Genomic DNA, 15,257 nt, shown 5'->3' with positions numbered 1-15,257 from the left:
TCAAATGAGTCACACAGATGACAAGCCACAGTACACAGAACTATAAAGGACTAGGCAAGACAATATTATTTTGAACCCTATGGTTAAACAAGTTACAAAGCTGCATTCTCTGTTTTTTAATTTAAATATTCGAGGTGTCTTCACTTACTTGTAAGTGCTCAAACTAATATACTTACTCATTTTGGAATGCAGAAAGCATTTTATTTTAAATACTTTCTATAATATAAATAAACCCAAATATTCCTGTGCTTTACAAGTATAATAGAAAATGATATTTTGAGTATAGAAAGAAATGTTCTAGAAAGTCAATATTCAGAAGTTCTGTTCTATTTAATTAATCAATGAACAGGGCAAAAATTTAATTTTTAAAGTAGGGAGAATCATTAACTTCAGAAAGAAATGATTAGCTCCTATTTCCATCTCAATGAAGGCAAAAAAACCTGAGATATTTATTTATTGATTTAAATCATGCATTGTCCCAATCATAAATTGCAATTACAAGTATTATTGTGACATTTTATGGAATTCATTTAAAAATATGATGTGACATTTTTCTTTATAGAGATCTCTTTTAAAATATTCAGTACACAAGAAAAACGGACACAGTTCAAAGTCACAATATATATTAGGACATATCACAAGCTACATGGTGTCCTCTCAACTCCCCCTTCAACAAGTAATGACCATAAATTGTAAAAACCCAACAGAGTAGGGTTAGCCTACAAGATGAGCATTAGTCCAACTAGTAAGACACTAAGATCATAATGAGTGTACACTTTACTTAACTAAATAATGTACCATACTTAAAACAGAAAGGTAGGATATCACACCTTATTATTTCCATAGGCCATATCCATTGCTTCTAGAGATAGGGAGCAAAGTGCATTTATTAAATGATGCAATGACACATCATCAAGATACCTACAATGAAAATGAAGAGGTAAGACATTCTGATCTCAAATATAGAGCTAATAATAATATTTCTATCAATTTAAAAAACTGGCTCTTACTGTGAACTTTCAAACAATCTTGAAAGTATATTGGAAATCACTGGTAAATCTGTCATCACTGCTGTTGTTAGAACCTAAGAGAAGAATAAAATTAAATGTAACATGGGAACATACTGAGAAGCAAAACTGAGTAAGACTGACAAGAGCTTACTGTACTGGGTCCTTCTACAGCTCTCCCAGGTTTTAAGGCACCACCACTACTAGGCTTTAATCCCAGAATCCACACAAGATGCTGTAATATTTTTAAAAAAAATCAAAATAAGAAATACATAAAATTATAAAAATTCTAGTAACTAAAATTAAAAATCAGTATTAACTTCCAATAACTCAAATTAAAATCAGTAGTAGCTTTCTAATAACTAAATTGTGTATCAGTAATTAAACCCATATAAAATACTTATTATACCAAACAAAGGGAGTAAAACTTGGGCCATTAGGAGAAGCAGTCCATCACTTCATAATACCATATGAGACATGTCTTTTTTCCTTTCCAACTTTTTTTTTTTCATACTCATTATATATTCCTTAGGCCTGACCAAAGCAACAACAGCCAGCACTTAGAGACAAAAACAACATTGACCGCAGACCCAGAGACAACATACCTGTAGAGTTGCCAAGACAAGTTGCCATGATGTTCCAAGTACAGCCCCATGGCAGTGTGCCAAATTAAGTAAAGTCCTCATACACTGGATATTTTTGGAAGTTAGCTATATTAAGAAAGAATATATTTCCAAGAACTGTTATGCATTCTTAAAAATTAAAAGCTTACAAAGCAGTATTATTGTATTCAAATATTTTTTAAATAAAAAACAAAAATATTAAGAAAATAGGTTTGAATGGTTTTGTATAGAACAAATTGATCTGCTTCAAAGTTGTGTTATCATAGTTGGTTATGACAATGTCAACTGTATATTTGACTAGTTTCCTCCAAAGATGTCATCCGGCTAAAACAAAGTATGCAACTGTAATGATAAATTTTGGAAAACACACCAAAAAAAAGGTATAAAGAGTTCTCTGGATAGTTAATTGGTAATCAAGAAAACAAGTATTTACCATTACTGTCCCTTGAGGCTGGCCTGCCAGCGGTTGACCCACTGCCACAACCTGCTGGTGAGATTCACTTGATGGACTTATCATCATAACACTTTGGCCCTGAATGGAATAAGCTAGAACACAAAGAAAAGCTTAAATAATTAAAACACACTTTTCATGTTGCATTCAAAGTAATGTCTTATTTTAAAGCTTCAATGTGATTAAACTAAGTTAAACTTGACACATATTTATTTACCTATTGTCTATATGCAAACATTTAAAACACTTGAGAAGTGCAAAAGCCAGGAAAAGCTTAACAAATTTTAAGTAATTTTCTATTTAACTTTTTAAAATTATAAAACCTTATAGACTTCCTCATAAGCAAAACATAATTAGGACACACTAAGTATTTTAATGCATATTCCTGGCAAAAAATACCTAGTTAAAGTTAGAGACGAAAATTCAGCATATTCAACTGAGTATCATATTTAAATGTATTTATATTACATGTAACAAACCTCTATTTGTTTTCAAAGTATTCAACAAGGAAGAAATTTTGAATGCCAACTTAATCTAAGTAGTTGTAAACATTATTGTTCTACCAGTTCTGTTAAAAAAAATAAAAACCACCATTACAACAGTGTGTTAGAGTTTACAAAAGACTTCCAGATTTATCTTCTTTTATCCTCACAGTTATTGTTTGAAATTGAGGCTCAGGGACACTACATTTTCACAGAGACCACAGACTCAGTGAGTCAAACAAAGGCTTGAACTCAGAATTTCTAGAATCTCTTCTCTACACCATGTCATCCCACTAGATGAGCAGAATTTAGAGTATGCCCAAGTCTTACATTTGTTGGAAAGTGCGGCTGCCGTGGTGGTATTTAGTATAGTAAGAGCATAATGGGGAGGCAGGGAACCTTTGCATATTGCTGTTATAAAGGCATCTCTGGAAGTTACAAGGCCCAATCTTCCACAAAGAGCAGCCATAGTCAGTTCAGCTTTTAAAATATTTTCAGTGGCAGCTTCATCTGTGCTGAAAAGATAAAAAGTATTTATTTAATATGATTAATTTATTTTTAATTACACTGCAAACATAATGTGGAATTAGATATTTAATGAAGTTTTAAGAAAATCTGTATAAAAATATTGTCATATCACAGAACCCAAGAATGGACTAACAGTTACCAAAGAGAAAGGGACTGGGGAGGATGGGCAGGAAGGGAGTGATAGGGGGGAGGGGAGGGGGGAAGAAAGGGGGCATTATGATTAGCATGTATAATGAGGGGGGTGCACGGGGAGGGCTGTACAACACAGAGAAGACAAGTAGTGACTCTATAGCATCTTATTACGATGATGGACAGAGACTGTAATGGGGTTTGTGGGGGGGACTTGGTGATGGGGGGGTGTCTACTAAACATAATGTTCCTCATGTAATTGTACATTAATGATACCAAAAAAAAAAAAAAAAAGGTTAGGTCTGGAAGCATCTGACAGGCAAAATAAACACCTTCTCGGGGGGCAAACTAAGAGAAAATAAAATAAAATAAAATAAAAATATTGTCATAAATACACTTATGGAATTTTAATGAATCAACAATAATATCTGAAAATTTGAACTAGGTAAAAGCAACCAATATGATACCTGTGTCCATTACTGAAGAAAATAGTAACTCAAAGATTTAACTTAAGCAAGCATTTTAAAATCAGTAAATTCTGCCATTCTGAAGAAAAACACCAAAGAAACTGATAATATAATTTACATCATTGTAAAAGTAACAGTAAGAATTAAAATGAAAAAGGCATTCTGTAATTTTAGGATTGTATTTTCCATTAAAATAGTGACAATTCTGGTGGGTGGCAAAGACAGGATAAGGGATGATGTGGCAGAAAAAGAATAATGTTTGACATGTATAAGAAAACTAATGTTAGAAATGATTTCTAGAACATATTTAAGTAAACCACTTGAATGTTTGTTTTTCTTTAACTGCCACATGCAATATGAAAATTACAAAGACTTAATACCTGGCATCAAGAAGGAGTGAAAGAGCAGCAAGTAGACCACACCAGCAGGCATTCACCATTTCTTCCCAAACAGCTCTACTAACTTGGAGGAAAATCACATACAATACTTAATTATAATTACAGATGTCACAGAATATAACAATCTGTCAAAGTTTAAGGCCTCCCTAGTCATTTGATAATAAGTCAAATATTCCATCAGAAACTCAATTATTAAATACTAAGTTTCTAATATTTAAAATAGATCTGAATAAATTAAAATTTAAAAATCACACTATAGTTTCAGAATTAAAGAAGTCTTAGAACTAAGTTGCTATAAAATATCCGTGGTGAGATCTTCCTATATAATGACTGGTTATATAGAAAGTTAACTGACTGGTATCTTCTAAAAACAGTTATATATATAATATCAGTTTCTATTCTCTTTCCCTTCATTGTGCCAAACTTTTGGCCTGTGTGACCAGCTGGGAGTGAGGCAGGGTAACAGACTGACTCGGCTAGGAGACTGTTTGAATAAAATGGGATCAAATTTCTCACTACTGGAAAAGAGAATTACAAATATGGAAAATAAAAAATAAGCCTTGTGGTATCAAGAATTGGAGAACTGGAGAAACTAGTGTAATCTTTTGGTATGTAATACTGATAGAGAAACAGGTGTAATTTTTTTGGTATGTAATACTGATAAACAGGTATTTTTTAAATGTGTGTGGGGTGTGTGTGTGTGTGTGTGTGTGTGTGTGTGTGTGTGTGTGTCATAGCCAGTACTGTGTTAGCTTCTAACTCCTATTTTACACTATAAGGAACCAGGGCTCCTTGGAAAAATAACAAAAAATAACTGACCCCTAGGCTGGGCAAGAAAAATACATGATAAACTTGGAACATTTTGTTGTGTCAGATTATAAGGTAATGCTCAGAAATGACAAAAGAACCTGGGGATATGTTATACGGACACAGGGGCCATCTTGCAAGGAGTCCCATTGGCCATGTCAGAGACAATCTGAGAATCAAACCAAATAATGATAATCATGGATTACCTAGGGGCAAGTGACAAAATTTGAATGATTCTGGGATTAGGTAACATTGGGTTGGTGCTAAATTTCTGATAATGATTGTACTGTGGCTATGTAGGAAACTGTCCTTATTTTTAGAAAATACATATTGAAGTATTAAGGGATAATGGGGCATCAAGTGTGCAACTTATTCTCAAATAATTCAGAAAAAAGTATAGTGGCATATATAAATAGAATGATGATACAAATATGGAAATGTTAACAATTTGGAAGTTGGGATGGAGGATATATAGGAACTATTATTTCTGCTTCTCTGTAAATTTCAAAGTATTCAAAATAAAAATTTTTAATGCATAATCATAATAATATACCTATTTCCTTATCCATTTGATCTGATGTTGACTGTGATTCTTGTTCTGATGACTGTGTTGGTGAAGAAGCTGCTTCAGTGGTAACTTGACATTCTGTTTCAACTTCTCCTAATTCTCCTTCAATCATACTAGTGATTCCACGCACAAGGTCTAGCAAACAATGGAATGCCACAGACATAGCATAACCTTCTGGTATATTTGGGGGTTCAACTTTGTCCAACATTTCTAGGCTGAAATTATGAAAAAATCAGAGCACTAATTAGAAGCCACAATGGTAAAAATATATATAACTATTTCCATAATTTGTAGTTTATAGAAATTAAGTGTAACAGAATAGCAAAAGTAAATTGACATTACTGTGTCTTTCATCTGGAAGAGGGATCACTTCCTGGTATTCTAAGAAACTGATTAGAAAATTAAGACCTGACCACTTCCATAACTAATTATTTAATTGATTTACTTTTTGCCTCTCCCACTAATTGTGCCAAAATTTTTATTAACTGTTTATATTAGAAAAATAATGACTTAAATATAAAATAGGATAAAACTAAACAGATCATAAAGCTTAAACTCTTAATTGAGTGCTTTTAAAATAAGATGCTGTAAAATCAAATCAATCTTACAAAGAGGAAGATATTTTTGCACTGGGAAAAAGTATTACTGTCAGACATCCAGCTCCCCTATTATCTCTGATATAATCTGTTAACAGGGCAAGAATAATACTTATAGCATCAATATGTTAAGTTCAAATTTCAGAGCAATTTCTATCCCATAGTTAGAACAAGGCTTTTAGTTGGAAAGACAACAAATCTTTTGTCATAAGTAGTGGTAAATAGAGAGTTATGGTTTTAAATTGAAATCTATCAATTTGAAATTGAATCTTGACAAGCTGAAATCTGTCAAGATAACTCAATGGAGAAACAATAATTCAATAAAAAAGTAGTGGGGCTAGAACAATTGGACATTCACATATAAAAGAATGATGTTGGGCCTCTATCTCATACTAGATACAAAACTTAACTCAAAATGAATAAATGGCCTGAATGTAAGAGCTAAAAAACTAAAAATTCTTAGAAGAAAACATAGACAAAAATCCTTATGACCTCAGATTTGGCAATGATCTGTTAGACATGATACTAAAAGCACAAGAAACAAAAGAAAAATAGTAAATGGGATTCATCAAAATTAAAAACCATTGCAATTCAAAGGGCACTACTAAGAAAATGAAAAGACAATCACAGAACAGGAGAAAATATTTGCAAATCACCTTATTTTACAAAGGACTAGATCCAAAATATGTAAGAACACTTACAACTAAATAATAAAAAGACAAATAACCCAATTAAAAAGGAGCAAAGGATCTGAACTGACATTCTCCAAAGATGATAAATGTCAATAAGCACATGAATGAGATGCTCAATATCATCAGTATTTAGAGAAATGCTAAATGAAAAACAGTATGATACCACTTCACATCCATTCGGATGGTTATAACAAAAAATGGACAATAACAAATATTGCTGAAGATGTGGAGAAATTTGAACACTCATACATTGTTGGTCAGAATGTAAAATGATGGGGTCCCTTGGGAAAACAGTTGGTCAGTTCTTCTAAAAGTCAAACATCAAACAACTTTATGACCCAGCAATTCCACTCTTAGGTATATAACCAAGAGAAATGAAAAGGTATGTCTAAGCAAAAACTTGTACAGCAATGCTCACAGCAGCATTATTCATAAAACCTAAAAAGTGGAAACATCTCAAAATCCCATCAATTGATGAAGAGATAAACAAAATATTGTACATATTTATATATACATTTGAATGTTATTCAGCCATAAAAAAGAAATGAAGCACTGATATACCCTACAATACAGACGAACTTCCAAAACATTATGCTGAGTGAAAGAAGTCTGAACATTTATTGTATGATTACATGTATAATAAATATACAGAATAGGCAAACTGACAGAGACAAAAGGCAGATTGGTGGTTGCTAAGGGGTAAGGAAAGGGAGATTGGGGAATGAATGCTAAAAGGTAAGGAGTTTCTTTCTGGAGTATTGAAAAAGTTCTGGAATTAGATGGTGGTTATTGCTAAATAACTTCTGAATATAATAAAACCATATATTGTACACCGTAAAAGGGTGACTTTATGGTATTCATCTCAAAAACAAAAAAGTCACCAAAGATTACAATAAGAGAAGTTAGTAAGAGTAATTTCCTACCTCAAATTCTACAAGTCCCTGAATCCTAATCAAGACTAGATAAGGTAGATGATTTATAAAGAAATACAAAGCTCACAGTGACTGTAATGGGGTATGTGGTGGGGACCTGATAATGGGGGGAATCTAGTAACCACAATGTTGCTCATGTAATTGTATATTAATGATACCAAAATAAAAAAAAAAAGAAATACAAAACTCAGAATAAACAATGAAAATACCTATATATCATTCATTCAGCACTTACTCTCAGCCTGGGATGCTAAGGTTTTTTTAATTTGTATCATCTCATTTAACTCCTCACAAAAACCCTAAAAGAAACAGATGATGAAACTGAGGACTAAGGTGACACAGTTATTAATCAGCAGTTTTTAACCCACTAAGCCTAACAATTTAACATGTGCCAACTCTGGGCATTTTAAAATGTAGGTAATCAATAAAAATATATTTGTATTATTAAGAGATCCAGCCTCACATGGAAAGGTAATGTTTATGGGTTTAATCTTTGCCAGGCTAATTAGCCTTGAGTGCCACATTCTAAGCCTATCGGTGATAAGCACTTTGTTAGATATATCTCTGTTCTTAAAGAACATATGATCTACTAGGAAAATGCATCTAAAACAACTAAGACAATCCTAAATATCAGAAATTCTAATTCCCAAATTCTGTATAATTCCAAAATTCTAGATTTTAAGCACTAGAAGAGTTAAGAAAAAAAAGGTAATTTATACTTACTTTATTTATATTACAAACCTAAAACAAAGCCTATACTTTCTTACCTCACTGTTTCAGTGCTTTTTACTAGATTTATGATATAAATTCCACTTTAAGATAAAATGTAACCCATTTATTTAAATATTTTAAATTTAAGGTCAAGTTAAAACAAGACCAACTTTGAAAGGAGCCATAGTGTAATAACTCAAAGAATATAATGTCACCAATACTTATGTTAAAACTACTTCTGTCTATACAGCACTTAAGTTTTCAAACTATTACATACTTAAGAAGTCAATAAAAGAATACACAACCAAGATTTATATGCATGCTTTCAAAGAAAATAGAAAAAATCACTTTATTCTGAACTTTACAATGAATGAAGGAATGAAAGATGCCAATTCAACAGGGAAGCTCCAATGTGAACATACTAACCTGCAAACAAAAGAACACCCAATATGTTCTGGCCATTTATGATGTCAGAAGTGAGTCATCTCAGAATGGATAGCACTAAGCAAAAAAACTGTATGTTCCTTAGAGATTTAGTCCTAACTTTACTTAAAGATAAGAAAATTATGATTAAGTGAAATTAAGTACTATACTCAAAATCATAGTATATAGTAGCAGAACTAGTTAAAATGCAGCTTCTCAATTGATAAGGGCTAAACATTAATAATAATTGGCTTAAGACTTTATTGTATTAATAAAAAAGCAATTCTTACAACTTGGCCAGGTATTTATTCTCGTGTCAATTATTTTTCTTCCTCAAGCACACATCTTCACTATCCCTTTAATTGAATATTTATACAATCTTATTTCCTCAGAAGATCATTTCTGTCTCCATCTTCATCTTGGTCACACTATATCTCCTGAACTTGCTTTTTCTTCAAAGAATTAACTACTACACAAAGGTGACATTGTATTTTTTTGTTGTTCTTATTTACTAACTCACTCACTAAACTGTAACTTCACCATGAAGGCAGCAATTTTGTTCTTTGTTAAGGTTTTTTTCTATTTATAAAATTAGGTGGGGAGGTGAATAAGATTATTAATGCTCCTTCAGTGCTAGGAACCTGATTCTTTTCCAACATTGAGTCACTAGCCTTAGCAGCAAGGAAAAGCCTCTGTTAGACTAGGTAACTTGAATATCTACTAAATGACTAAAAACAACAAGGAATTTCCATTAACTACTTTAGTCCCCTATGACTCTATACTTCTCTGTTTTAGGCAAAATAAAGTTGCACAGCAAAGTATCATTATGATGATACACAATGAAGACTGACATATCATATAAATATCATTTAAACTTGTCAAAAATTCTGCTTCACACTTTGAGTCCTGATTTACTGTCACCGGAATAGTGTTTTAATTATACATACCAATTATTCAAGACATACTAGCTAACGGCCTCACAGTAAGTATAGTAATGTTAAACCTGTACAGTACTGACTGATTTTTCTTAAGTCTTAGTGGAGTGTGCTGCAGAGATAAAGCAATTAATACCCTGCTGAATATGTATTTGTTAAATTTACATGGCTAATGACAATTTAAAAAGAATCCATTAAATATTTTTAATTAAACTAAAAGTTCCATGTGTTAAACCCTAACAATATGATTGCTAAACGCTTAAAATAACTCTTCTCACTATAGAGTCCTGAAAGGCAGGTATCTCACTACTCCCATTTTATAGGTAAGGAAACTGAGATTTGAACAAGGTTAACTAATTTTCTGAAGATAACTCAGTTTGTATTAGAAGACCTAAGTCCAAGGGGTCTGAAATCAAGCCATTACTTAAATCAAAAAGCCATACAGAACACTGGAAAAGTCCTCAGGTAAAGAAATCACATTTTGTTTTATAATGCTGTTAATAGTCTACAAAAAGTACAAAAGAAAACAGACAAAATCCAGTCCTAGATAAAAATTCTCAAAATAAAACAAAAGAAAGTAAGTTCTAAAATGTATTAGAAATAGCCTAAAATTTTTAAAATAATACAGACAGAAACATTTTAGGATAAAATATCATCCCCAACAATATCATTCCTTATAAAATAATGCCACTACTTACTAGGTGGCTTTAGCACTGCCTTGTACTGTTATAGTCAGAATAGGTATCCAAGTTCCTCTATATTCAAATGCTGGTAGCAAAGTAACACCTCCACCAATCCCCAACATTCCTGAGTTAGCTGGTGCTGAAACCGGGCCACCTGAGTTACTGTTTCCTATTAGGTAAGGGGAAGAAAGTAAAGATAAAAACTTACTACTTAATTACAAACGAATATTCAAACACGAGGTCAATTAAAAAAAATATTGTGCTACAAAAATGGATATTGAACAACTGAAATTTATCAGTCCTATTTTGGCTCTTAGTCTCTCTGTTCCCCCAAAACACTACTTCCTTTTTTATTTAAAAGTTACTACTAATAAAAATAGTGACAAACTTTGTAATATACCTTTTGTTAGACCACTTTTCATCAGAGGGGGCAATAAAGAACAGGAAGACCACTAATCAGAGTAAAAAGTGGAAAAGAAAGGTAAAGGGAAGCAAGAAGCCATGTATTGATTTCCAAACAAGTTTAAGTCTAGTTCACTCGTTTTGTTAAAGACTAGTAGCACTTTTAAGAGAGGCAGCAAAGGATGATAAGCAGCTAAACTTTGTTCATATGCAATTAAAGAACTGAAAATGTATCAAAAAAGAAAACATTCTGGAAAGAAAGAAAGAGTTGCCACAGTGAGATCATTTATGTCTAAGTCTTTACTATCAATGCATTTAGGTAATTCCAATTTCTCTAGTGACAGGATGTCTATAAAACTGCGCCTCAGAATAGTGAATACTGTAAATCATGGTAGAATATAAAAAATAAAATACAAGTAAGTCTTCACCAGCTTGGTTTGCTGCAGCAGGAGTTCCAGTAGGAGGGACAAGGAACAATGACTGGATGAGAGACCCCAGTGCGTTCACAATGTCACGGAAAACCTTGGTAGAGTGCTGTTTCATATCATAGGACTGACAAAAGGACCTGTAAAAGAGTTTTAAATGTTTCTGGGGAAAATATTTGAATATATTAAAATTGTAAAGCATTTTTTAATATAATTAACGTTGATAAATCTGTCTGAATGCTATACTTAAAACTTCATCATACCTGAGTGACTTTACTAATTTAGTTCAAAAGTTCAGATTGTGGTCAATGTTCTAATGTTTATCTTGGCCTTATTAACATTGGATTGATGGCAATCACTAATCACTTTTTGTCCACCTCCCAGTTGTTTTTTACAACCAAGCATCTAGCCCTCCACATATATATAATACAGAATTTTTCTTTTTTAGAAATCACTAATATTTGGGAATAAACACTTAAACTCTTCCTCTAGCACAAACATCAACCTATCCATTTAACAAAATATTGCTGAGGTTTTACCTTAACAGCTGAGGCTGCACACAGAGTCGGTGTATTGATTCTACTGCAACAGCTCGTAGCCACTGTGGTTTATCTGCATCCAAAAATTTCACCAGAAGTGACAGAAATATCTCACATTCAGTAACCTAAAAAGTGTAAAATTTTTATAATACTTCTTTAAATCTAACATATGAATTATAAGTTGCATTATTGTTAACTTGGTGCTATAGACAAACCAGTAAAATATTTTAATTTAAAAAAAGTAAAAATTAAATATTCTTAATGGTGAGTGGAAAAAAAGGAGGAGGGAAAAGCAGTTATACAAGAAAAGCTAACAGCAAAAATAATCAGTGTCTCTCTCTCTCTAAACATATCCCTGAAAATTCACTCCAGTGATTTGCTAACATAGTGAATCTTTTATCCTTATTCTTTAGAAAGCACCATCATGCCATCCTCATTCCTGGCATTTATCATGTAAATCGCTGACAGGATATATGCTCTGCCCTTCAGTACTACCACAACACTTTCTCCATATGTTCTGCTGCTGCTTAAGAAACAAAGAAGCAGAAAGCCAAAGGATGTTTATTACATATTTCCTAGTAGGAAAACAAGAAGCAATCTGTAGCAGCTGACAAGTAGATATATTACAAGTTCTGGTCCATACTTTTGCTTCATTAAGTATTAGTTATCATTACTGTTGTATTAATCACCTCTGCAAGCTTTTTGTAAATAATAATGTTTAAAGCACATTCTTGATATTATTCATTAAATATCGAATGACTAATTGAATGAACAAACAAAAAGTAACCACTTTGTTCCAAGGTTAATGGACTGCTTCTGTTACAAGTTAGTCCAGGGCACAGCAGTCCCATTACTCTGGGAGGGAAGAGTAAAATAAACCTGACATTGTGCTGACTAGGCCAAACTGCATTGTCCTTCTGCATCAGTGCAGCAGGTAATTGGACATTTTAGCTACAGGTGCCCCCCAAATCAATGAGCACAATATGGAGAGAAGAATTTCAGGAATTCAGAAGCCCTCAGGATTTTAGCTCCAAGTCTTAGCAGCTGCTATTTCTAATGACTTTCAGTGTCTTTAAGTTGGATGGTTAAAGGCAGGACATCATCATGAGGATAAAGCAGGAGGAAATAACTTAAAAGAACTTTATCCTTAGACTGCTACCACTTAGGAAGGCATAAGGCAGAGGTTTATCTTCAACAAGATAAGAGTTGAAAAGCTCTACATCAGAAACCAGATGGCTCAGCTTCTTTATCACCAACTCTTATGGTTGACAAGCTGGGTAAACTTCTTATAAATAAAGGAAAAGTGCCCACACCTTCCTGAGACATCAAAGGAATAAAATGTAAGAATACAAACATCCCCTGAACATGATAAAGCGCCATGCATATACAGAGCACATTCTTTTTTCCAGACAAAAAGATCCCTTTTTAAAAAGTAAAAAACTAAAAAATAAAGTATCATGCTAGTGATCCACTGGGCAACAGTTGAATCTATTGATGAGTTTTAACACTAGTAGGTCTTCCAAGTGTGCGCTATCTGCTTTAGAGTAACAGTGAAATATAAACGTGGTGGTAGAATTGAAAGTTCATCAGCTAGGTTTTGAGGCCAGAAAAAAGGTTCTCAGAAACATCACATATGTCACATACCACAGCCAACAGAATTACTAATGTTATACACCTTGCCTTGCAGAGTGTATCATTTCCTCACTGTTGAGGTACAAAGCAAACCATCACCTTATTTACATTGCTGCTACTAAGGTCTTGCAATGTGGGTAGAAGAAAGTCTCTCTCTTGAGATCTGGAACTTTGCTGCCCTCCCTCCCTGATCAAGTGTGAAAGTTGGGTCAGAGAACTAATGTTAAGGACACTGAATTGTTCCCCATGGCATCAACGGAGGATGCCTGCTATGAATCTGTGAAGCATTGTCCATAAGAGGTTGCACTGACAGGGAAACAGATGTTAAGATTATTATCTATGGCTAAGCCCAATTCTTGAGGGACAAAGATACTTCATAAACTCCATTACAGGAGCATGAAGTGTAATGAATGTTTCTGAATTGTTATTGTCTTTTGGAGCCAAAATCATCCTGGTGGAAATTCTAATCACAGTATCACATGGATATTTAATAAGGAATCATGTATATAAGATAATTGTTGGCTGAGGAGGCAATGAAGAAAGTCTGGAAGACTATTTCAATGCAAGAGTCTATTTCTCAGGGACAGGTTAGAGTTAACAACCCTAAAAAGCTAATGGATCTGTTAGTGGTAAGATCCTTTGTTGGAGAAATGTATGTGAAGAAGTAGAAAATTAGGTGGACAGGTCAATTCAGCCCCATTCATTCCCTCTTAAAAGCAGTAAGTCAAAGGCAGAAGAAAGAGATGCTAGCCACTTATAATTAAGTTTCCTTGAAGATATCTTCCTAAAAAAGAGTATCTGGGCACAAAGTATAAGGGATTCTGGGCACAAAGTATATGGGATTCAGAGAGCAGAGAAACACCTAGCTCAGATGATGGATAGGGGAAAGAATATCTTATACTAGCTACATTATATCTCCACCTGAGTGACTGAGACATTCTAATTTCTTCTAATCACTTTAGATACATTAATAGAACCTTTAAGATTAGGTATCCTCACCCCTGAGCTACTTAATAATCACCCCTGAGCTACTTAATAAAACAAGATAAATTGGTAAATATGGAGAGAGAACATATAGTGGTTCCCAAAGTAGGGTCCCTGGGCCCCCTGGGGTTCCTGAGACCATTTCAGAAGGTCCGTGGATCACAATTATCTTAATAGTAGTAGTAAGATATTACCATTTTCAAAGTATTGACATTTGTACTGATGACAAAAAGGCAATGGTAGGTAAAACTGCTGGTGTTTTAGCAAGAATCAAGGCAGAAACACCTAGCCATACTAGTGTCACTGTATTCTTCGCCATACACGACTTTTTTTTCAAAGGTATGTTTCACTTAAGAACCACAATAAACAAAAATAAACACAAAAAAAGCAAAATACGAATAATTTATTTTATTAAATCTGACCCATAAGTGCATGTCTTTTTAATTTTCAGAAGCACTTTTACCATGTACCGGAGTATGATGGCAGTCGAGTGGAAAAGCACAGTTGGGACCTGACCTAGTCGCCTTTTCCCCCCGTGAACAGCACTTTTAAAAGAGCAAAGGGCAAAGTATGACTTAGACTTGTGCATACTGCAGACATTTTCTCAAAAATGAACGAGGTAAGCCTTTCAGTTTAGGGGAAACAAGAGACAGTATTTGTTGCCAATGATGAGAATCTAGCTTTCAAACAAAAATTATAATTTTGAAAACCTTACATCTATCACTGTGACTTTGACAGCCTAAGAACAGAAAACTTCTGATAAACAGTTGGTGATACAAGCATAGGTGATTTTTGATACTGCGTAAAGTGCTAACATTTGAAATATCTGTTCAACTGAAATGT

At 33.3% G+C, this 15,257-nt stretch overlaps 1 protein-coding gene across 4 annotated transcripts in view; it reads right to left on the bottom strand.

The window, feature by feature from the left end:
• MON2 (MON2 homolog, regulator of endosome-to-Golgi trafficking) overlaps nt 1–15,257 on the bottom strand; it is a 121,526-nt gene that overhangs the window by 62,700 nt on the left and 43,569 nt on the right. For all 4 annotated transcript variants that reach the window (XM_036894819.2, XM_036894821.2, XM_057486843.1 and 1 more), the window contains 11 exons: nt 11,799–11,923; nt 11,263–11,399; nt 10,448–10,601; nt 5,446–5,675; nt 4,068–4,149; nt 2,894–3,078; nt 2,064–2,176; nt 1,613–1,717; nt 1,162–1,242; nt 1,011–1,084; nt 831–921 (listed from right to left, as the gene is read on the bottom strand). In XM_036894819.2, the coding sequence (XP_036750714.1) occupies nt 831–921; nt 1,011–1,084; nt 1,162–1,242; nt 1,613–1,717; nt 2,064–2,176; nt 2,894–3,078; nt 4,068–4,149; nt 5,446–5,675; nt 10,448–10,601; nt 11,263–11,399; nt 11,799–11,923 (1,377 nt within the window). The remainder of the gene's footprint in view (nt 1–830; nt 922–1,010; nt 1,085–1,161; nt 1,243–1,612; nt 1,718–2,063; nt 2,177–2,893; nt 3,079–4,067; nt 4,150–5,445; nt 5,676–10,447; nt 10,602–11,262; nt 11,400–11,798; nt 11,924–15,257) is intronic.

The sequence above is a fragment of the Manis pentadactyla genome, chromosome 10, assembly GCF_030020395.1.
Source record: "Manis pentadactyla isolate mManPen7 chromosome 10, mManPen7.hap1, whole genome shotgun sequence".
NCBI lineage: Eukaryota > Metazoa > Chordata > Mammalia > Pholidota > Manidae > Manis > Manis pentadactyla.
This window is presented reverse-complemented; position numbering and strand designations above follow the sequence as displayed.